The sequence below is a fragment of the Rhyacophila brunnea genome, unplaced genomic scaffold (genome assembly GCF_057557595.1).
Source record: "Rhyacophila brunnea isolate RB1 unplaced genomic scaffold, BYU_Rbru_1.0 scaffold_2, whole genome shotgun sequence".
In the NCBI taxonomy this organism is placed as follows: Eukaryota; Metazoa; Arthropoda; class Insecta; order Trichoptera; family Rhyacophilidae; genus Rhyacophila; species Rhyacophila brunnea.
This window is the reverse complement of record NW_028232859.1, coordinates 50,113,829-50,138,431: the sequence shown is the minus strand read 5'-3', so window position 1 is coordinate 50,138,431 and position 24,603 is coordinate 50,113,829. Positions and strand designations below refer to the sequence as shown.

General features: G+C 34.1%; 1 protein-coding gene across 1 annotated transcript; it reads left to right on the top strand.

Moving 5' to 3' along the window:
• The first annotated feature begins 1,998 nt into the window (after positions 1 to 1,998).
• Phm (Peptidylglycine-alpha-hydroxylating monooxygenase) lies at positions 1,999 to 24,308 on the top strand. The gene is made up of 9 exons (XM_085947673.1): positions 1,999 to 2,285; positions 9,474 to 9,531; positions 10,443 to 10,530; positions 12,020 to 12,098; positions 12,469 to 12,595; positions 15,310 to 15,358; positions 17,743 to 17,888; positions 20,490 to 20,682; positions 21,749 to 24,308. Exons 1-9 carry the CDS (start codon positions 2,178 to 2,180, stop codon positions 21,915 to 21,917), a joined length of 1,017 nt encoding a protein of 338 aa, XP_085803799.1. The 5' UTR covers positions 1,999 to 2,177; the 3' UTR covers positions 21,918 to 24,308.
• The last annotated feature ends 295 nt before the right edge of the window (positions 24,309 to 24,603 follow it).

The following is a 24,603-nucleotide window of genomic DNA, read 5'->3' as shown; positions in this document are numbered from 1 at the left end:
TCGCTGTTTGAGAGTATGTTTCACGAAAATGCTCTAATCGTCATTAGCTGATGATCTGCATGCATGATGTAATATTTTAAAGATTTTTGTTGCATTTATGTTTCTTTAAAATATGTAGGTACTAGGTAGTAGAAAATAAATGATAAAATAGTTAGGTTGGTGTGGTGTGGGTATCCTACGAATTGGCAAACGATTTGAGACTATTAAATGAAAGGGTACGGCGGCATTCGAAGAAGGACGTTGCTGATTGAAAATTAATAAACTGTCGCCAATATTAATTATCATTTTAATATTATTGTGACCAAACGCTATTATTTGTATGTCGGAATACATTGTATTTAATTGTTCATCAATTTCAATTTATTTTTTAACATATTGTGGACATTACAAATTATAAGTTTAAGACGTTCACAACATGACATGAAACACTATTATAAAGAAAATAAGTACTTAATAAAAACGATCGAAATGAAAATATAAAAAGAGAACATAATAAGTATTATATAAGGTGAGTCGGAGTAAGTGTAACTTTGGGATAAGTATAGCTACTAAGATATCTCAGTATCTACTACAAATTGGATGATGCCATCCATGGAAAGGTGATAGCAAAGTCACCGATTTATAAAAATAATCAGAAATGGTGTCGATACCATGTTTTTTGGGGTGACTACGTGGATTATTCTCCAGACGACATTTTGAAGTCGACGAGTGAGATGGTAGCTGTTACTAAACTATTTTTTAAAACACGGAAATCTGCACATTATGATTGTAAAATTTTGTGAGTATATGTATTTTGATACCCTGCTTCACGTGTTGTTATCGTTTTACTTATTACCTATCTAGTGTGTAGTAATTGGCAGTGACGTCCCGTGGGGGTGGGCAGAATGAGCGTCGCTTAGGGGCGGCAGTTACTCGAAGGGTGTCAAATCGAGATTTGGTATAGGTACTTATAGAAATAGCTAAAAATATTTTGTTGACATGTTGTACCTATCTACAATAATAGCTTTGTAAAAATGGTGTGGGAATAACAAATCTGTATATTGCTAAATGGTACATATCAAATGTGTCAGAAATATCAACCAAATACGACATCAAACTTTGATGATTTGGGTAAGTGTCTAACTTAATTATATTTATTCGCTTTTTATATCTAAATTTTATTTTGTATGCTATATTGGTGTATGCCGTCATCCAGTGGTACCCAAGGGGCACGAAACGGCCACAGGGTCGCCCTAAAAGCCGTTGGATTGACGAACTGGTAAAGTTCGGCGGAAATACGTGGCAGCCAACGACACAGGACTGAGAGAGTTGGAAGAAGCTTGAGGAGGCCTTCATCCAGCAGTGGATTGACCCGGCTGATGATGATGATGACGATTGGTGTATATTTTGTTAGTAATGTATCAATAGATACAACACATTTCTTAGATACATGAAAGGGTGATAAAAATACTGTATAAAAATGGGGCGGCTTTTTGGCGCTGTCTAGGGGCGGCATTTTGCCTAGAGACGTCACTGGTCATTGGTTTTGGAGAAACTGTGAAATTGAAAAGTTTTCAACGATTTGAAAAAAAAACATCGACTAGGTTTTAATAAAACAGTGTATCGGTCATTGCAGGTCATTGGTTGACTGTGGTTCGTAAGAATAGTTGTATATATAAAAAAAAATGAAAGGAAATTACGGTTAATCGTAGTTTTTTTATAAATCCCGAAATGTAAACCGCAAACTGCGGTATCCTAAATAAATAGGTAGGTATTTGAAAAGATTCGTGTAAAATGTAAGTTATTATCCCCGTACCTAGAGCTATCAGATAAACTTGCGTAGGTTTCTTCCCTTGTACGCATGCTGATAATACAATGCCGCCCACGAGAATCTGAAAGGCACATCGATTTTCCTCGCGAGCCTTAAAATTGTATGACGTCATGCGCACCGCAAACGCTCTCCTCCGTCAATGGTACGCGCGAGCCTCGCAGGAGGAGCATGCCTAGATCAACAACTTCATTGTAGATTTTACCGTCAACGACCGCGGATACGTGCGCCGTGCTGTGAATAATTCAAACCGTTATCTTTTCTGTCACAGTTTTGTACAGATAATTAAAAAAAACACTCTGCAGTAACAAATTACGCGTGCTTTGGAAGGTTGTGCTTGTTTGGTGCTGTCACCGAGACGACTTCGGCGATGGAGATCTACCATCTGTTGCTGTCGATTTCTATCCTGGCCTTGGTGTGGGCTGACGAAGAAAATGAGAAATATTCATTCTTGATGCCGAACGTCACTCCGAACAGGGTAAAAGACTACTATCATAGACTAATATACTTTTTACTATCCAGTATACATAATACGAGAAATAATTTGCTAATAAGTTTAACATTGATTTAGTTTTATAGTATGTTTGTGTAGGTATCCATGTGTTGGTTAATTAGTTTATTATTGTGTCCAAATACAGTTGTTTCACACTTTGTGCCTTCGTACCTATGCGGTGAGATAATGTTTATTTTGTTACGTCCGCATCCTGTCACAATGTTATAGGTACCTACCTAGATGAACAGGTAGATGTAACGTCAAGCAAAACAACAAATTCTTTGATAGGCGGTTGCCTATTTTTATTATGCGGTGTAAACAATATGGACAAACTTTTACTACGGCATAGCTATGTAGTATTTACCCATCCCAAAAACTGCAAAAATACTTCGTTGACATACCTAATATATTTCTTTATTTTGTAGATATTGTTATCGGCTATTTTTAGAACTACTCCATACGGTTGAGATGAACTTCAAACTTGGACGCTGTTTTAATCAATATGAATCTACCTCTAGGTACCTATTGTTTAAATTATAAATACTGTGTGGAAGATAGTACCTACACCTGCCACTTTATAAATATAATATAGAGTCTACAATCTTAAAAAATATTATAAATATAATTCCATCACGATTCCAATAAGAAACCAATTGAAATCGAATTTTAGGCAGTCTAAATCATAACTAGTTACGTACCTACTTACATTTATGTTCAAAATATTGCTTTTTTGGACATTGATTTCAATTGGTGTTAATTTCATTATTTATCAAGCCTTTATGTGCCAGATTTCATTATGTGCCAAGCATGTTCCCCTTTATCCAGGACCGAATTTGCGCTTGAAAGGGGCCAACACATTGCGGGTACATAATACCTAGGTACTCATAGGTATTATAATAACATTAGAGTAATGAATGTATTCTTATTTTTTGTACCAAAAAGTTTTAGTCTATTAACATTAGAGGAAATGGACATGATCAATGTTGACCAGTGGTACCTATTTAATTTTAGACAAATATGACAAAAGACGATCTTGGTTATTTATTTTCAGGCCTCGGAGTCGGTAACCCTGTCAATTTAGGTCTATACTTTATTGTGTATAACCATTTTAGCCACATGGTAGATCCGCTATTCAGCTTTTACCGTTGTATTATACATAAAATAAATTTTATGTTAATTTTTTTTAAATACAGCTATAAGAACCGGATATCATTTAAATATGCATGAAGTCGATAACATAATGAAAGAGATAAGTTTTATTCGCATTCGCGGTGAAACTATAACTTCCCACTTTCCAAATTAAAATTGATAATATCTAGTTCTAAATCTCATGCAAGTGTTTTTGCGCCTATTCCTAAATTAATAATAATCAGGATCAAATAGTACGTTATTTTCCGGTCCAGATTCACTCCATCCCGAATATTGGGTCCCGGAAAAAGACTTTTTTTCATCGGACATCAAAACATATGCCAGCAGCTTTTCAGTCGTATTATGTTTAGTCCAGACCGAGATATGTACATCGGTTAGTGAACAAATGCACAGAAAATGAACATTCTAATAGACTAATATGTGCAAACTGTACAAAAGTTGTTCTGACGCAAATTTACATGTATTTTTATCAATTACCGTGGATAGAAAACATTGTTCACATAAAGATTTTCTCGGTTTGGTAAAGACCGCAAAATATATTATGTGGGATAGCATCTTATACCAATATGTTACATAGGATTTAATTAAATTTCTCAGTCAATAAATAATTTTCATCTTTTGAGTGGTTTTATTAATAAAAGTTGATTAAAATATCAATAAATATAGATACCTACCTATCAGTTCATGAAAATATATCTGAAGATATCACATTGCAGCCATTGATTTACGATAAAACTTATCCATTGTATGATTGAAGCATTTTCCCATTGTACTTACTACTACCTAATTTTTTATTTTGGTAAATATACGTAGTTCTCTTCATATCCATTGCACTATTACTGGGGATAGTGAACATTGAAATTGCAGGTGTTAGCAACAATCTCCTTCCATCTAGATTCTAGACTCTAGAGCAGGGGGGGGGGGGGCAAACTTTTTGGATGGAGGGCCAAATTCAAGAATTCGAAATGAGCGGCGGGCCGCAAGTAAAATACCGTTTTTAGATATACACTATTTTGAAAATAAAGAATTTTGTTGAGGTTCATGATCGAAAATGTTTGTTCACATATAGATATAGGTAGATCCAAAAATAACGAACATTTTTTGCATAATCTTTAAGTTGGTCGAATTTGTCTGAATTAAGGGCATTGTAAAATTTGGAGATTTCTTCACGACGATGCAATTCTCTTAAATCAGTGTCACACTGCAGATCAATAATCTCAAATTGTAGCTTTGTCGGTACACTATCAATATCTATTGAAAATGAATCACGTACTATTGCTAAACTTGTCTCAATGTTTCGGAAGTCACCAAATCTTTGTGAAAAATCGTCATTCAGAGCTTTAATAATTTTACCATACTCTTCAAATTTATATTCTGGTATATTCAGCAACTTAAAAGTTGGAAAGTGGTCCATGTTGTTATTCGATATTTGTCGAAGGAATAACTTATGTTTTAATTGTTGTTTTTATTTAATAAAACGCAATTTTTTATAGTACTTATTCCACTTTTAATTAGTATATTTGGACCGGTTTCGTCCGCCTCAGTGGGACATTTTCAACTGAATGTCCCACTGAGGCGGACGAAACCGGTCCAAATATACTAATTAAAAGTGGAATAAGTACTATAAAAAATTGCGTTTTATTAAATAAAAACAACAATACAATGCAGTTCCACCATGAATTGACAGTTAACAAAATAAAAGAAATTATGTTTTAATTGAAATCCATTCAAACTTTTTACCATATCATGGGCATATATTTTTTTTCCTTGCAACGCGGAGTTAAAAGTATTTAAATGTGTCACGATGTTCAACGTAGAAAATAGTGCTTACATAGTGTAAGACGAGTCGCAAGGAAGACGTCCTGAGACAATACATTTACGAAACAACAAATTCTTCAAATTTTAATTTATTGTCAATATTTTTTAAAGAATTATAAAAAAGGTATTCGTAATAAGAAGTACAATTAATGATCGGGGGCCGCAAAAAATACCCGGCGGGCCACATGCGGCCCGCGGACTGCAGTTTGCCCTCCCCTGCTCTAGAGCGATCATACGCTGATCGTGTTGCTTCAGTTATTGTTGATTCGGTCGTTTTGTTGATGGTGTCGTTCCATATGGAAGGCGCACACCCTTGCAAGTTTCAATCTACTCCCTACGACACCAGAGATCACTCTTCTCTCCAGGCTGCTATGATTTCTCCCCACCACCTGACCATTGATTCGAATTATGAAGATTGATGGCATATAGGTGGCATATACATGCTGTCCCACTTTAACATTTTTCTCGCGAAATTATCAATGGAATTTGGCGCAGACCGCGTGCTAGTTTATAGTATCGACACTGATTGTCAATACGATGTAACATTTTGACAAGCGTCAGTGGCACTGTGCCTGATAATGACATCAATTATGAAAACAAAAATTATTAAAGAACAGTGTCGTGAATCCATAGTTAATCTACGTGATTGATTGATTTGTGAATGTTAGATAGTAAGGTACATACGTAAAAGATACGTAATTACAATGGTACATTAAAAAAATAGAACGTGGTCGCTAAATAGGCATTAAATATTTTATTTACTATTTTCATATCGAATAGACAAATTATAGTTGTTCGGTAGTTTATGTTCACTACGATAAAGTGAATTATTATGATTTATGTTTTTTACTAGGAAGATTAAAAGCATTCTTGCGTGCTTATTGAGAGCTATAAATCGAATTTTATGGACAACTGTAAATTACTGATATCCTATCCGAATATTACATATTATAAGTATATTACGGAGTGCAACATGCATGTACACTTGACTGAATACATCGGGAAGTTCCCGATACCAAATAGATTACAAAAAATATAAATGGAATGAACTTATCCGATAAAATAATAAAACATAGCGAAAAACACCGGGAATTCCCGATAACGGAAAATAATGTTCTAAAATAATTTTATTCTACTTATGGCCAAGACATGGCACGGCGCTGCAAATCGACGCAGCTGCGGTGCCACATCGCAGGTCTTGTTTATTTCCGAATGAATCCTATCAGTATCAAGAAGGAACCACCACAGAATGTTGATTGTAAGCGTGAGCAGGGAACACAAAAGTGGTTTTTATATTAATGACAAAATTATTTACCTTTCTGAATTAAGATAATAGGTATAACTGTTGATGGAAAGTTATTATAAAAAGATATAAAATATTTAGCAAAAGTTTTTATGCTGTCAAATTTATTAGGCACTTATCTAATAGCTAGTCCCGGTTTGGCCAGGATCGTGCCGGAATTAAAACCCTTGTCCAGGTTCCTGGTTGGAGCTTACCAGTGATCCACAATATCCCCAATTCTTAGAAAACCCAACTATTAATCGGAAATTATTTAATTTTCCGGGAAAAATCGACTCTAATAAACTCTCGATTTTTCATTCGGGACGCTCCTTAAAATCCCGGAATAAAATCTCGGGAGCTCGGGCAAAACAGAAAGTTTGACTCTCATTAAAAGTAAAGTTAATTTACATAATTGGAGTGAGGACCTGATCGGCTGATTCCCTTCTAGAAGAGAAGAGGCGATATGACAGTGAGTCGCAGTCAAAGCCTCGGTAAAATCATAAAAAAATCACTGATACGTTTTTCGATATACCATTTTTTCTGTGCACAGACTCATCTGATAATTAACAAAGTTCTTGAGCCAAACGTACACAGTCAATCTAAAAATAGGTAGTAAAAATAATATTTATGCTTTAATTAATAATAAACACTTGTTACTCGCAATAGTTATTTGTCATGCTTGATTGGTATCAGCAGTTGAATGGTTACAGCAAATGAAATAATAATAAATCTTGGTCCATTTGTTTCATTCTACCTTTATTGAAAAATATTAGCAGAATAATATAATATATATTATATGTAGCAGTGGCTAGGCCTTGTCCAGATGGCGGGATTTGAGTCAGTGACGTCCCGTGGGGGTAGGCAGATTGAGCGTCGTTTGGGGGCGGCAGTTACTCGAAGAACGGCAAATCGAGGAGAATAATTTGGAATACATAGAAATAGCTATCTAAACTTAGTAATAACGAAAATATCTTTCCATTAAAATATCAGCTCACTGGTTTTATCGAGTTCGCGATATCTAGTTTACTTCCGTTACCCTTCGAAGTGCTTGGTGACCAGAAACGACACATGCAGGTTTGCGAATAATTAGTCTGATATTTTGTTCGTAAATTATCCATACAACACATTTCTTAGATATTGGACTCATGAAAGGATATCTAATAAAAATACTGTATAAAAAAATTGAGGCGGCATTTTGGCGCTGGCTAGGGGCGGCATTTTATCTATAGACGTCACTGGATTTGACTTGCGCGTAACAAGTCACGCGTTCTCCAGGTACAAGTGACATAATTGAGCCGTCCACATACACTCACGGCGTGACGGCTGTCGCGCTACAAGCGCAATCACTCGCTAGACTCTCGACATCGCGACGTTTATATTCATTCCAAAATTAATTTCGTCACCTAGCTTGTAAACTGCCGAGAATACATATTGCAAGTTATTGCGAAAAAAAATCTCAAAAGAACCGTGTATCACAATTGAGTTGTCGGGCTTTCTTCTTGTACTCGCGTTTGTTTTTTATGCTGATTCAAAAATGAATTACGTCACCTAGCTTGTTCACTGCCAAATGAAACGCGCTTTATGGGTGGAGCACATTTTTGTTACTCGAGCGTAACGCGGCGGGACACATACCATCTGGACAAGGTCTAAGAATACTTGTTAGAGGGAAGTGGGTGATGAGTAACCGAAAATAAAATTCTAGGATAATCATACTTACGGAATTTGATTTACTGAACATAAAAATATTATAATTACATATTTGATGTTTTCAAAATATATATTTGACCAAAAAGACAATATTATGCAGTTTTATTTGATCAGCTGCAACGTTAATTCTGGCTTCATAGACGACCGCTCTACCAACTCAGCCATGGTAACTGCTGTAAAAGAGCGTGAGATAAATGAATTCAAACCAAAATGGACAATAAATAGCATAGTAGACAGACAAAACAGCAGAATGATAAAAATGCTGTCAGTAAAATATTATTGTCATCTTACCTTTCTTTTCAAACATACAGTTTTATTTTTCTAGTATGCCATATGTTTGTCGAAAATTGCCCAGTTCGACGATACAATTATTTTGAATATTATTTGTGACATCGTCCGCATATTTGTTCAGATTCTGTATGCATGATGTAGGCTGCAATAATCGTGATTTTTCTATGATTCCGAAAGATGTCACTACCTAATTTAAATATTTAAACATACAAATAAATAATATTATTTTTTCTAGGACTAATTATATTTTAGTCAGGGAACTCAGAAATAATGAGAACTGAAATACCTAACAGATGTGGAGAAACAGGCAACCTATCTCGAGTATGGAAGAATACAGGATAAACTTAAACACTTGTCAAGAATACGTCATACGTCGAATACTGACAACTGCTCTCGGTTTATGCATTGAGGCTCTTTTGAAAGTTGCGACACACACTATTGCACATCTATAATGCGTGGTTTATTTTCGTAGGACACTCACACATTAAAAACCCTCCGTCAAAATGTGGTGTATTGGAATATAGCCTATCGAAATTGTATTTATTTATCTGTTATGTGATTTTAGTTTTGTTTTTTAATTGGCTTGTGTGTGTGCCAATGTGTATCTTGGCCAATTAGGTTCATGCTCTGGATTCAAACATACAATGAATGACAAAATGCGAATTTTTGTCAGAACCAGGACTCAAACCTGAGACCCATGACCCATTACTGACACTTTCTTAATTAAATAATATTTTGACAAGTCAAAGTAAACATGAAATATTTGTTTGTTATTGATAAGATAAGCGCCACATATAATTGTTCAGTAACTTGTCTTTATAACTGATAGGTCGGTCCTTAGCTAATCAATAATCATATATTACATTATGAAAGGTGGCATATGTAGTGAAATAATTACTAAATGTTCTTTTTTTTATTACTTTCAGGATGAATTGTACCTGTGTACTCCAATCAAAGTGGATCCTGGAAAGGACTATTACATAGGTGACATCACAATTTTATCATTAATCATCAACATTACTTCTTGTCGCAACAGCCTAGGGTAGCTCCTGGCCTCCTCTAGCTGTCATCCTTAATCCTGTGTTCTCCTCCTCCAATCCGAGAAATCACAACTTTGACTTAGTGTAGCTCATTATAATGTTAATATAGTTAATGTAAGGTGTGTACCGTCGTATCTTGCGAAAGGATTGGTAACCCAACCATATATTTGATAACCAAGTGATGGAAAATACTTGGTACGTGGATGGGGAGAGGTTTATTACTAAGCAATCAAGCAATTTTATGGTCCACACCACTTGTCGGCAAAGGATTTCAACTTACCTGGAATTGTAATGATGCTTATGTTCGCTTCTTGCAGGCTCAAATTAAAAACGTTCAACTTCTCAAAAAGGTCTTTGTGAAATGTCACTTCTATCCATCAATAGATTGTCCTCGTGAAGAAATTCATGTTCAGAATTTTCAGTATTTAAGAAATAGATTATTTCTAGTCTCAACAACAAACCGGTATGTAAACAACCAATCACAGGGTAGAAATTTAAGACCACTGTGTATAAGCGATGACTATCTTAAATAAATAGAAACACGCAATACCGAGTGATTCACAGACTTCTTCTTTCACGGCACACAGTTTGCGTATAGAATTGCATAATACGCCACAGGCAAACAGAAGACAGTCTAATTATTATGACTTAAAAAATAAAAAATAAATGTCACACACCGTTAAACACCATACGGATTGTCAATTAACATAGAATAGTAAAGTCTGAATAATTACCTACCGTTTCCATTGTGTGCCACTATACCACGATAGCATTGCAAAAATTTACTTTCCTGGTAAGTGATGTTATCTGTATGTCATAATAATTGATTGTTTTTTCTTCAATTGTTTTAAATAGTTGGATTTGAACCAAACGCAACAATGCACACCGCTCATCACATGCTACTCTATGGATGTACCAAGCCTGGATCGGATAAACCTGTTTGGTGAGTTTTATTTCAGTCGTTTTTTAATACTTAATATAAATAATTGTGAATTTAAAATGAATGTGTTTTTATTATTTTCAATCAATAGTTTCCTCATTCTATAGACCACAAAAAAACTTGATTCTATTTTCGCCTTAATTTTTATATAAAAAAAATGTTTGTTATGTATCAAGTTGAATTTCAATATTTTTAAGACTCAAATATGTCTTTGAATAACTAAATGGAGGTCAATTCTTCAATTAAATATGAACATATTATGCATCTGATTAGTGTTTGTTTTTCCTTAAATTTAATGTTATTGATAATGTGAAATTATAAATGAAAGAAAAAAAAATGTATAGTACCTACTGTTATCATCTTTAGCTTCACAATACAGGCCTGGCTCCTGGCTTTTTAAAGATGCTAACTTCAACCTCGACAGCCCTTTGCTTACAGTACAGTATAACCTCAATATAACGCGCTAATTTGGGGAAGATGTTCTTTTTGAATCCGTATGTTAATAAATTGACAACGTAGTTAGTTTACCTGTTTTTACTTATGTAGACAACATTATAATTAAGTGTGTATGTCGATTTAATATTTATGTAAGTATGTAGAGTATTTCTAAAATATCTGGATGTTAATTTTCACATAATATGACATAAGGACAGGAAATTTTCTCTGTTAAGGGCGATGCTTCTACCTACCAGAGAGCGGAAAAATACGAAGCTTGCAATTTGAAACATTTTTTTGTTAATTTACAATTTCAACTGTATTAATTAATAAATATGTATCTGAAAACACTAAAAAGAAAAATATTTTTTAAATATTTTATAAGTCAAAGATAAACTTACAATTGTAAAAAAATGTTATAAAACGTGAGTTTGTTAACCTTATCACTGCCAGCCAATTTTTACTAGGTGGACACTTGTAGGCCAACTATTTTCGGAATAAAATAAATCCTTTAAAAAATATGAAATAGGAACGGAATGATAAATATTTGTGAAAACTTAGCAACACAACATGTTTATCAAGATTATCGTGAATATTTTCACACTAATATGATAAATATTGTTTAGAAAATATACACAGAATGTTTATTCAGAAGTTATGACGTTTACAAGAACCCGCGAATATATTTGTCCGTGGCCTGAAGCCACATACATGCTTTGGCGAATTAATTCGTCCGTGGCACGGATCAGGTTAAAGGATCCCATTTTATTATGACATATTATTTTATGGTAATATTTATTATTAAAATTTAGTTTATTAAGTTTTCTATGTTGCACCAAAGAGATTTTTGAATAATTCATACTTTTAATATTTTTTATGTTCATTTTTAAAAACATTGATTTTTATAAAAATATAAATGTGTATAAGTTGAAATCCTTTTTATTTATATCAAATCGAGCTTCAATATTGGGATAATACCTATGTCAATTTTCAATTGCGTAAATGTAAATAGGTGTAAAAGAGTTATATCATAAATATGGTGGTTTTTGGATTTCAGGAATTGTGGCGAGATGCAGAAAAGTGAAAAGGCGAGTTTGTACTCCACTACAGCAAGTCCATGCGGTGCGGGTTCACAGGTATTACAATAATTTATCTAATAAATAAATAAATTACATCATTTTAAACTGTATTTCTACGTGGTAACCTATTCAATAGAGCTACATGAATGTGTGTGTTTATTGATTTGTCAGTTTCGTATAAATAATAAATTGAAATACAGTATTACATACTTTTAGGAGCATAGTCTTTCGGACATTTCCGTATTCTGTGTACTGGCTTATCGCTGAGTATGCTATCTTTCTCCTACTTTCTTGATGTTTTGGACTCTCCAATTCCCAATCTCAAGAGATAAACTATATAATAATAATTGTTTCCACTAAGTATAACAATTTTGCCATGTATGTTTCATGAAACTAAATATTTAATACGATACATGTTTATTTGTAGATAATTTATGCGTGGGCAAGAGATGCACCGATGCTGAACTTGCCCGAAGGCGTCGGTTTTCGCGTCGGAGGGAACTCTCCCATCCAATACTTAGTTCTGCAAGTTCACTACATGCATAAATTTCCAGGTAAAATATTTTCAATGTATTCATTATTTTCCGCCTATTATATCCCATTCACATTCACCAGTGCAGCTCCACCACATCGAGGGCAAACAGCGATGACTCGATAGACACTCGAGTTGGATCAGTGCAATTCAGAGAGTATAAAATCAAACTAAGATGAGTTTCGACCTAAATAATATATTCGCCAAGCCAACAGAGCCATTACATTTTATAATACATGTATGTACAGGCAATTTATTAAAATTCAGAACTAATGAGCAAATTAAGACATTCAAAACGTAACATGAAAAAACAAAGAAATAGAAGCAGGATTAGATAAACAGTATAATTAATATAAACATATTTTGGCTGTCAACATAAGCTTCAAGCGCACATCCTAGGATCCTGGCAAACAATCTTTATCTATAATTTCTCCAATCTACAAGATCAGCGTATGCCAATCGTCTAACCATATTTACCTTCATTCCTTTCCCATCTGGTTGTAGTTAACCCCCTCCACTAATACACTCCACATGCTTCCTCCGTAACAATTGGTATTATGTTACAAAGCCATAATTATGATGATGTAATTTTCTTTATGGATGGATAAGAAACACTTGTGTTTGAACAATATTTTAAAATATGTGAGACAGTTTTTGTGTAGGTAAATAGTGATTCGAAAAACATGTTTTGGTGTTTTATTGAACGAATTTTTATGAAAATAAATGAATTTAGTGATTTAATAAACCACAGAGAAATCTCAAAAAAATAATCAATTCTAGGGCCTTGAATATTGTATATTTATAAATAAGTATAACTTAAAATAATTACAGACCTACAAACTTAATATCTGTAGAATGGCCAAAAATGGAACTACTGTACGAAAACATCTTCTTGGCTACGTTTCCAGGCGCTGTTGTTTACTAAATGGGAGGAGTTTATAATGGAATTGCGGTTAAAAATGGGCGGAGCATGTTAATTCACAGTATTAACACGTAGCCAAGAAAATGGTTTCATACAGTACAAACTACCATAGGACGTCATTTTGAAAATGTCAGATTTTGTCCAGTTATGAGTCTTGATTGGGTAGTTTTCGACAGTGGCTCCCCCATCCCATTCTTCCGATAAGTTTGTAGGTCAATGTGATTTGAACTATACCTACATAGCAACCAATATATTATTATCAATCGATTGTTATTGTCTGTGAAATCAATATTTCGTTTGATGGAAACAAATGGGACATTAATCTCATTACTTTATTTTTAATTTTGTCAATAAGTTTGATCCGAAAGATAAATATTTGAACAATAATGCCCTTTTTATCAATAGAGAAATATTATTGCGCAGTGACAGATGTTTTTGTCCAAACATCAAACGTCTTCTTGTTAAAATAATGTTTACTTATTCATATTTTTTCAGTTGCCATATTAGAAAATATTAAAGTTTCAGTGTGTTATTTACATGAAAAACATTCATAAATCATCCTTATTTTCAATGAATTTTGATACACTGTATTCAATCATTTATATTTTATTACTTCTAATAGAATATGTTTATAGGCATTTAAACAGTCTTGTAATAATAATAAATTTTAGAAGCACGTTGTTCTCCTTCCCTGACAAAAACGACTCTGTAGCTCTCATCCGCCAATCACTCTGTACTCTGCAGCTCTTAGGGCCACTATATAATCCCAAAAAGAACAATTTTAGGAAAATGCAATTTAAAGCGCCGGCTAGACGCTCATGTTTTACAACAAGCTTACCTCCGCAAACCGGTTTGTATCGGGAAGCCCGTGTATATGGATGGGAAAACGAAAACGCTCACAAACCGAAAAGCGCTCTAAAAGTCAACCGCGCAGGCAAGGCGCATAAGACTTCTCAGCCACTTCGAATTTCACGTTTCTGTTATGAATATAAATATTATAAATGATTTGAGTTACCCCATCTCCGCCCGCCATGTATATGAAGCTGCGATTTGTGCACGGCCTCCTTTCATGTATCCAAATGTATCAGAATGAAAAGATTTTAGTGCCACACTTCCTTGTCCCGAAATGAAGCTGCACGGGACTGATGTGGCAGCTGTGGCTGCCGTAAAAATGGCATTGGCAGTACCTAACAGGCCAAATATAATTTGCGAAAAAAATAATCAAAAAACTACGACATCTCTAAAATCTCAGTAGTAACACAAAAATTCAAGATAAATCGATGGTAAAATCATTCACTAATATGGTAAAATGTTTTAGGAACATTCCGATAGACGTCGCTATGTGTCCTATTCTGAAATTATTCGTTTTGACCAAATTATTAGTACTACCGAGATATCTTGTATCTGGCAGTGATCGGGTAATGAAAGAGTTTAGATAATAAAAATCGATTATGAATAGACTCAAAAGGAGAATTGGTTCAGAAAAATGTAATAATTATTTATATATTTATAAAATCTGTTCATAACTAATTTTTTGCATCGTAAATACAGCACAACGGTTCTAAGATATGGATATTATTCTTCTCCATTAGTTTCATTTCTGAAAAAGAGATTTTATAAACTATTTGTGACTTATCTAATAATAAACTGATCAAAATAGGTTAACTCATTTAGTGATAACAACGCGACTGGCGCGTTTGCATTACCTGGCCATTAGATAATATAATTAACATGATATTTAAATGTGGTAATTAAATATTAATGGACAGGTCAGTAGTGATTATGTTAATGAGTTATTCTTCATTATTTTACAGAAGGACAAACTGATGATTCCGGAGTGTTTCTTCACTACACAGAAAAACCGTGAGTAAATCAATCATTTGTTCAAACAATTATTGCAGACAAGATAAATATTATCGCAACCCAAACAGTTTTTTAACGACATACACTGTTTTCGTTAATACTTTATAGTGTTCAATCAACTGCACAATACATTTGTAATGTGTGGATTTTGATTTATTCAAATTTTAAGCAGGCAGAATTATTATTGTTTCTGTATTATTCTGAGCAAGAGTGTTCATGAATTTACATTTTTCCCACACCTATGAATGCGCTCAGCCATTTAAATAATTAGTAATTCTGTGGTTGGCTATTATTATCAATATTATATTATTAGTGTTTATTTTAAGTTTTTACACCTGCCTCTAAATGTATTAACTACCTAGGCACATAATAAATTATTAATGACAGGTCACGTTGTCCACGTGTTTTACTACCTACCTGCTCTTTTCGTAGTGTTATTACAATACCATAATATTCTCTTTTTCATTCTGTGACGTATCCAATATCCATTATTGGACGTCAGCAATGGTTTTGGCTATATTTTCTTGTCTGCTGTTGCTCTGAAGAGGGATAGAATGCTGAGCTCAAACCGGTTTCTGGGATTCTTGTGTCAGAATGTTATTTCTTCCGCCAAGGCTTCATTTCTTGGAAATTCTCCCTTCAATGATAAGATGCAGAAATTAATATCTCTTGGGATGCTGCATGATTTGGCCAAAGTGTGCCAACTTTATTGTTGATTATTTTTTGAATTTTACATTCTTTGACATCAGTAACTTTGCGCTTTGGTATGGAGCATACTAGCCCACATTTTGAAGATTCAAGTTTTTTGTGCATTGCTTCCATGAATGTCCATATCTCCACTATATGTAGTAAAATTGAAACGATTTTACATTTTACCATTCATTGTTATTACCAGGTTTACATCATCGCTAAGTAGATTATATTTTCCTAATTTGCGTAAAAGCCACACTGGCCTTCTCAACTCGGCATTTTAGCTCAATGGTATGGTACCAGTTATCATCTAGATTGCAAACTAAGAAGGTATCTATTTATTTTATTGGTGAAGGGTGGAGGTAGGCTGTTCCAACATAAATAGTGCGTATTTGTTTTCATTGAACTAAGACTACTATGTGTAGATAGTGTTATTTAAAAATCACAATAGAAAAATAAAAGTTTTTTTAAATTCAATTAAGCCATGCATAATCCAAGCCGTAGTAGTCTTATGCTAAGTACCCACGCACGTTCTTGCTCGATGGTTTTATGCTCATTCGAACATGCCTCAACATGTGTACCATCTCACTCAATGCTTTCTTGCAAAGAGCAAATGGCTCGATGCAAAAAAGATTCAAGGGCCGTAATTCTTGCTCGACAGGCTCTAGACAACGCTTCGAACATGCTATTTATAAAATTCACATGGCTGTAAATTGCCCTCTGTTGTAACCATTGTTTAACCCAGATTCTTCTACGTTTTCGTTTTTTAAACTTCTTTAACACGTTCGCGAACACATGTTAGCTCATACATGTTAGTGATACGACACATATTAAAATTAAAATTTTTTAAGTTTTCGATTTATAAATATAGAAATGAGTATGTTTTAAGATACGACACTATCTAATGGAAATATGTTCTCACTGTGACACAAGTAGATAGGTAACATAGTGTTTTAATCCAAAATATGACTTCTATACACGCCGTGTCATATTACGTTGTACAGTATAGGAGGTCTAAAAACGACGCTAAACACAGCAACAACTCGTCGTCCATGGCTCGAGACACTTTGACTGAGCATCTTGTGTCGAGCTGGTCGAGCGCATGGACGCAACGACGAGCATGCTTCCAGGTTGACAAGTTCGATCGAGCAAGAACGTGTGTAGCGTCTATAAAATATTTTATAGATAGAAGATGGATTTAAGAAAAACTAACCATCACCATCTGTAATAATATGTATTCTTAATTAAACGAAAACAAATAAGTATGACTAAAAAAGTGTGCACTATTTTGTCGGATCGCCCATAGCATAATGTAAACTCTTATGGTACCTACTGTTTAGGTTCTGAGTTCAATGAAAACAAATAAGTATGACTGGCAGCCTATCTCCACCTCGCCACTGATATATGTAATGATAATGGAACAATATGCTCTCTAAAAGAGCACTCCATTTACATTGTACATTCTGTCATCCATAGGGGACTTGCTTATACTCGTGTGTTTGGTCTTTTTAGTATCAGGCCTCAATTACTATATTTATGAGTATTTGCAAACCTTCTTCCCAACTGTATGCAATGAGCATTGCTTTGTATATAACTAATTCAGTTCAATAAGCAAATAAAAGTTTATAATGTGTACCTACAATGTATCTACATGCAATATTATAATTATTTATTTATTTTTTTATGTTTGTCAGTCTTAGCAAGCTTGCCGGAGTGATCCTTCTCGGAACAGGAGGAGGTATTCCTCCAATGAAGATTGAGCATCTCGAGACATCATGTACCATCCGTGAAGACAAAGTCATCCATCCTTTTGCGTATAGAACTCACACACATAGTTTAGGTAATTAATAGCATTGTTATTCCACCCTTGTATGGGAAATTATGACTGTAATGGAAACAGTGTTGCCAACTGTCGTTGTAACACCTCCTGGGACACGAGGACGGGTTTCCAACCTTTCCTCGGTCGACAAACCTCGCCTTAATTTAAGTTAGCTCAGTTAGTACGTGTCCGGAGTGATGTTATAATTATTTTCTTTCGGGATATGAAGAGGTTTGAATGATGTTGCTTCGGTTGGTTTTACAGACGTTTATTTATATATCGGGTTTTCATAAAGTTACAGTGGTTCTTAGTTTATGAAATTAAAGTTTAAGTTTAAAGTTTACTTGTGCGCGTAATACATGGAAAGATTCTCAGTTTCGGTTTTTGATTAGTGTGGAACCAGGTCTGTTCGCTTTGACCAAAAGGACGCCCACTGCCCGCTACGGGGTTCTTTTACCACTCCTGAACCCAAGCTAACTTGCAAAGGAATTCTCGTGATTGGCCAAATTCAATCGGATGATGTTTTGAATTGACGAATCACGAGGTAACTTTCAGCGCCGCCGCGTGACGAGTTTAGTATTGCGTAATGCACTGCAAAATTATAATATTTTAATGTACATATTTATAGGAAGTTCCGTCATTTAAACTTATAACTAAACATTTTATTTCTTATTGCTAGTACATATTTTTACAAATTTATTATATTTTTGAACTAGTGATTGCATACATCATCTTTCATACTTTAATGTTACCGTAGTGTTTACTTTTCATCTTCGTCCGGCATGTTACTCCTATATTCCGGACGAAGGACTTTACCTAAGCATAAAATATTAAGCAGTTGAGCAAGGAATCAGTTAGGTGTTTTATAAAGCCGTTTCTAGAGGTCAGGGTTACGTTTCGGCTTATAATTACTAAATGATTATTTCACACCAGGAGAAGCCCGCCTGTAACAGAGATGTGTCAGTTGACAAAAACATATCAGACGGGAAGAATATAAGAAAACAAGCTATTTGGCAGGAAATATGCTAGATTTTGTGAAAATAAAATTGCTCGTAAACTTATTCTACCAAGATCGAAGTCAATAACTTTCCTTTCGTGTATGAAAAAAATGTCTATACGAGTAAAAACCACACATTTTAGCAGAAATATAGTATTTCAAAATAATTTTGAAATATTGACTACAAATGCCTATATTGTGTCAACGGCGTTCAAGTTTCGTTTCATGTCATTCCGATAATCGTCAAACTGATGTCACATACATATCACTATATGAATGCTATTATTATTTCAATTTTTTAAATTATGTTGTTTTATTTCTGACGCTACTAAAATATCTACCTACATTAAGTAGGTATCTGATAATCAGAAAATTGATGCGCATGAAAATATGCGTTTTTTGCAAGCTAGATGTCTATCGAAAAATGCTAGATCTGGCAACAAAAACGCTAAGTTTGGAACACATAATAATTTATTCACAAATAAGTTGACAGCGTGTCAACGATAACAAAAATACATATTTCATCCTCTTCTATCCACTATTCTGTATTTATTTTTGTCTTTCTGTTTTTTCTCTAAACAAAGTAAAAGAATAAAGACTGTAGATTGCTAAAACGTTAAAAGATTTTCCAAAGAGACGATTGCCGTAAGATGCATTTAGATAAATGAACAAGAACATAGAGCGAGAGCTAGAGCATTCTGTTCCTGCTCGTCTGGTGTAAACGCCTAGTGAACAAAATCGAAAACACAATTTTAAACTAAAAGATCTAGAATATACAATACTGCGAGCAAATGCCCTGGATCTCTGTGTTTTTGTTTGTTTGGCTTAATCTACCCCATTTGTTTATTCGCGAGTGCATGACCGCGTTTTTGGCTGGTCAATTTTTATTCCCGTGCAACATGTAACAATACGCAAAAATGATGTAATATTTAGTAATCGTATACTTATGTTCGGCAGCGAACAAAGAACACTTTGATGAAACCGCTCCAGCAGCAAGCGCGACAGAACACGGAAGAATGCCCAACGCAACTGTGCTCTCGCTCTAGCATGCGTTTAGAATGTTTAGATCAAACGAACGAGCATTCTTAAAGCATTCCAGCTAAATGCAGCGAATCTCCGTACAATCCAAAAGAATGCTGGCTCGACAAAAAGCATTTACGTCAAGAGAATTTTGCTGGAGTGGGGGAAGAACGAACATTCGCTCGCTTGCTCTAAATCATGGGTGGCCAACCTTTTCAGCAGCCGGGCCAGATTCTAAAAATGAGATTTCATACCGGGCCGCACAACCGATTTTTATGTGTGGAGTATGTACGTGTTCGCGCGCGAATTCAAATTCGAGCGAGCCAATATCGAATCTCAATTTGCAAAATTAGCACATCTAGCGGCAGCATTTGATATTATTTTTATTTTCTCACTGCTCCGCGGGCCACAAGTTGACACTCAGTGGGCCGCATGCGGCCCGTGGGCTGTGGGTTTGCCACCCATGCTAAATGCTGCTTTATAGAGCTGGTGTATTACTAGAAAATGATGAAACTACTATTTATAATGATTATGATAATATGTACCTACTAATTATAAGAATCTTTCTTCGTTGATATTACTAAGTGTATGTGATGTGTTTTCAGGTAAATTGGTATCGGGCTATAGAGTCCGTATCGACGAGACAGGAGAAGACAAATGGTCACTGTTAGGCAAAAGAGACCCCATGACTCCTCAGATGTTCTATCCGGTGGAAGACACCAGCCCGATATATTCCGGAGACAAGCTGGCTGCCAGATGTACCATGGAGAGTCGTCGCACTACGTGGACTAAGATTGGGTAATTTACAAAACTAAATTATTATTATTAATTGAGTTAGCATTTACTTGGTAGAATTTCATTTACAAATATTGATATAACAATATTATATTCTAGAAATTAGTTTATTAATCGATAGCTATTTCAGTAAAGTTGTAATACCATTATCAAGACTACAAAAATTGATGATAATTTGTCTGCTTCAATATTTTAACTCACATAATGAGACAACATCCTCTCTCTCACTCACTCCAGAAACAATTCCTACCCTACTAAAAGGAAACTCTATTAACTCAATTAACTATACAGACAAGGTTATTACGAGGAAGATGGGACTGTCTCAATTTGCTTGTAATAAGCGGTACTCGTTATATCAGAGAAAAGGTATTTTTAAATGAGCGGTCACATTACAAAAAAAGTCGAAAATAAAAAATCTGAAAACCATCGTAAAAATCCCCGAAACAAGCATGGCCTTCATAAACTACAAAAGAAGTTGTTTGTAATGCACGCTGGTTGGTACCTACGAACTTCACAAACCTTGGATTCTTCAACCATATGCGTGGATACTTTTTCATTATTGTCAGCGAAAACAACAATTAGGTAGGTACTTAGACACTTAACTAGTGTCATAAACGTAATCCGTCCCCGGCGGCATCCTGTCCGATAGGATTTTATTGCTTTATGGTCGAAATGTTTTCAAACGATCGACAAATTAACAGTATTTTACCTTTTTTTATTATCCGATAAGTTGTTCGTTATAACAGTGAAAAATGTATGGAGAAAATCATAAACCAAAATATCAACGAATGTTTGAGATCTCGCTATGTCCGAGATCGTAATGACTGCGTTTGACCGTACTTTCAAGTAGGTTATCTAGTATTGTTTGAGTGAATAGACGAGAGCATGGAAACTCATCCAAATTTCATTCGACAAATTTAATAGATTACGAAAAATATAAACAAGTAAAAGGAAAAATAAAAACCGCATCTATCTAGAGGCGATCAGCTGAGAGTGACTTAGTGGTGAAGAAAGTCCAAAAAATAATGTTTATGTAATTATGTTCCATTGACCTCTGCTTCTCCTTCAGGGCAACCAACAATGACGAAATGTGCAATTTCTACCTCATGTACTGGGTGGAGAATGCGCAGCCTTTAGAGCAGAAGTACTGCTTTAGCGTGGGACCCCCGGCCTACTACTGGAGTTTGTCAGAAGCCAGCTTGCGTCATATACCCGACTACGAAGCTAGCAACATGTGAGCAAACTGGCTGGCCCACGAGCAGACTAAAGTTTCTACCAGCAGGAAAGATAATAGTTCAGTGACATGCAATTCGTTAGTATTCTTTCAACTCAACATTCCAATGTAGATGAATGAAAAAATAACATTCCTCCCCGTAAATTCTCATCAAAATTAATAGCAAGCGTTTCTATCAAATTTAATATTTTATAGCTTTAGCAACAGATCTTTTGGGATATAGGTACCCTTGTAAATCCTAATGGCGTTGACATATCTCTAATGGATTTACAAAATTGTATAGCATCACATCCATGTATATATATCGTTTTTTAATTTGTGTTTGAGTCAGAGTATGGATCTAATAGGTTGAGCAAATGGCTAACATTCATTTCTCGTAAAAACAAAAATCTGTTAATACAAACCTCCACTCTGTGGAAGCCCATACGATCTTATTATGATCGGACATGGTAAATCGTTTCTTTGATTGAATATGCGTACTTCATAAAAATAAGTATAGCTTTATTTTGGAAGATAAGCTCCAAAAATTTTAATTGGGAAGTGAACTGACTAGCTATAAATTTAATGAAAGAGGGGTGTAATTAAGCCACACAGTCCAAAATAATATATTATCAAACAGAGATGTTCCAAGTCTCGAAGAAGGAACATTGATTTGTGAGTGACCGAAATGTCTATTATAAACGAATAGGATAGAGAAAGATTTGAGAAATTTGTTTTAATTAATGAGGAGTTTCATCAGGAATCATTAATCGTACAAACCTTAGATCATACATATTATGTTGAAAAAGCTATAAAATATCATTTTGATAGTCTCAATATTTAATTAATGTCAATATAATTTAAAAAAAAAATATCCATCATAATAATACAATGAAAATATTTTGTAAGCATAAGAAAATGACATTGATATAAAAAAAAAGTTGAAATATTTACATTTATCCAAAATATGAATGATAAAAATATTTGGAATCGTTTTGTAAGATCCGTTTCATTCTTGTATTTCATCAAAATGATCCAACATATTTATAGAACTGAATTAAAGTTAAAGAAGATTTGCTGAGCGTGTGGCCGGGTTGATGCACTATTAGTTAAAAAACTGTTATACACTTAATTCTACTTTTAGAATTTTTTTACTTCGGTTCATATCAAATTATAAACCTTTTTATAGGTTTTCGAACCAGTGACTGTTTTTATCTCACTATTTTTTTGGCATATTATACGTTTTATACAATGTTGTGTTAATGTTTTACTATTTTTTAAATTCTATTATAATATTTTATCTACTATATATGAATAAATTTTAATTTTCCAGTTTTTCTAGTCATTTGATTTAAATAGTCAATTAATATAGTGTATGGATATTTTTATTAAAATAATCACTATTTATCCTATGACAGTGAAAGTGATTATTTTTATTATTTTATTTTTGGGGAATAGTTTAATAATTAATATTCAAATATGTACACCCACTACACGAGTTTTGTCTTTTTTTTTTGACACATTTATTGTCCATATTTTTAATAATATATCCTAACATAGATAAAATATTTCAAACAATACTTAACGTCATTATATAATAAGAACCATAAACTATTGTAATTATATTTGTTGAAAATATCAACATGGGATTATCATGGAATAGCGAGTTGTACTGGCCGGAATTGATGATTTGTTACCCCGGTGAATTAAATATGGATAGACAGTGTGTCTTATGACAATTTAATATGTCATAATATTCTCACTTCACTTAATCGAGACCCCGTCAGCCATTCATTCAATTCAAACAGATTCTCAGAAGCCTGAGTTAGATTGACAGAGTTAATAGTAGCGGTTATCAAATTATCAGAACATTTAACATGTTTTCTTTTGTGAGGATTTTTTATTTATATTGGTACATCCTGCATTTCCACATATTCACATGATGTTTTTTCAACATATATTTGGATCCTACGGGATAGACCAGTGTTTTTCAACCATGATGGTTTGTAGAAATTTTCTGGTGTTCTACGAATTTTTGGCATCCAAATGCCTATGCCGTGCACCTGCTAGTATTTGTGGATTGTGTTTTTGTTCTTAAAATAGATTTATGGTTTTCAAAATCAACACCAGACATAAAATAAAAACATTTGCTCAGTTTTGGATGTTACTGGAGGAGGAAAATCCATCTCTTAGTTACTTATTTAGTTAGTTCTTTTCCTCATTTTCGATTACATATTCATGTGAGAAGACTTTTTTGACCATGTCAGTCATAAAATCCAAACAGAAACCGTAATTGTTTTTAAACCAATTCCAGAATTTCTATTATTAGATATATCTACTGATTGACTTCTGATTATTTTAATTAGCAATAGAATTTTTATATATTTTTTTTGTATACTTACCTACTTATGTAAACTTTTTAATGGCCGAGAGTTGCGGTATTTTACGGCGAGCGAGAATGTCTTTTCTCATTGAGAATTGATTGTAATACATTGTATCGAAATACAAATTGCGCGCCAACCAAGGTCTTGGAAAGTTGCTCCTGGGACACTTTCAGTATAACTTTGAAGAGCGCCTAACGTTCATTATGCCACAGTATACACCTGAATAACGGGTGTGGAAATGTGGCGGGTGGTGGAGGGAAAACCAATGTATACTTATATAGTTTCTAGTGTCTTTTTAATGTTTTTTTTTATTATTGTTTTATAAAT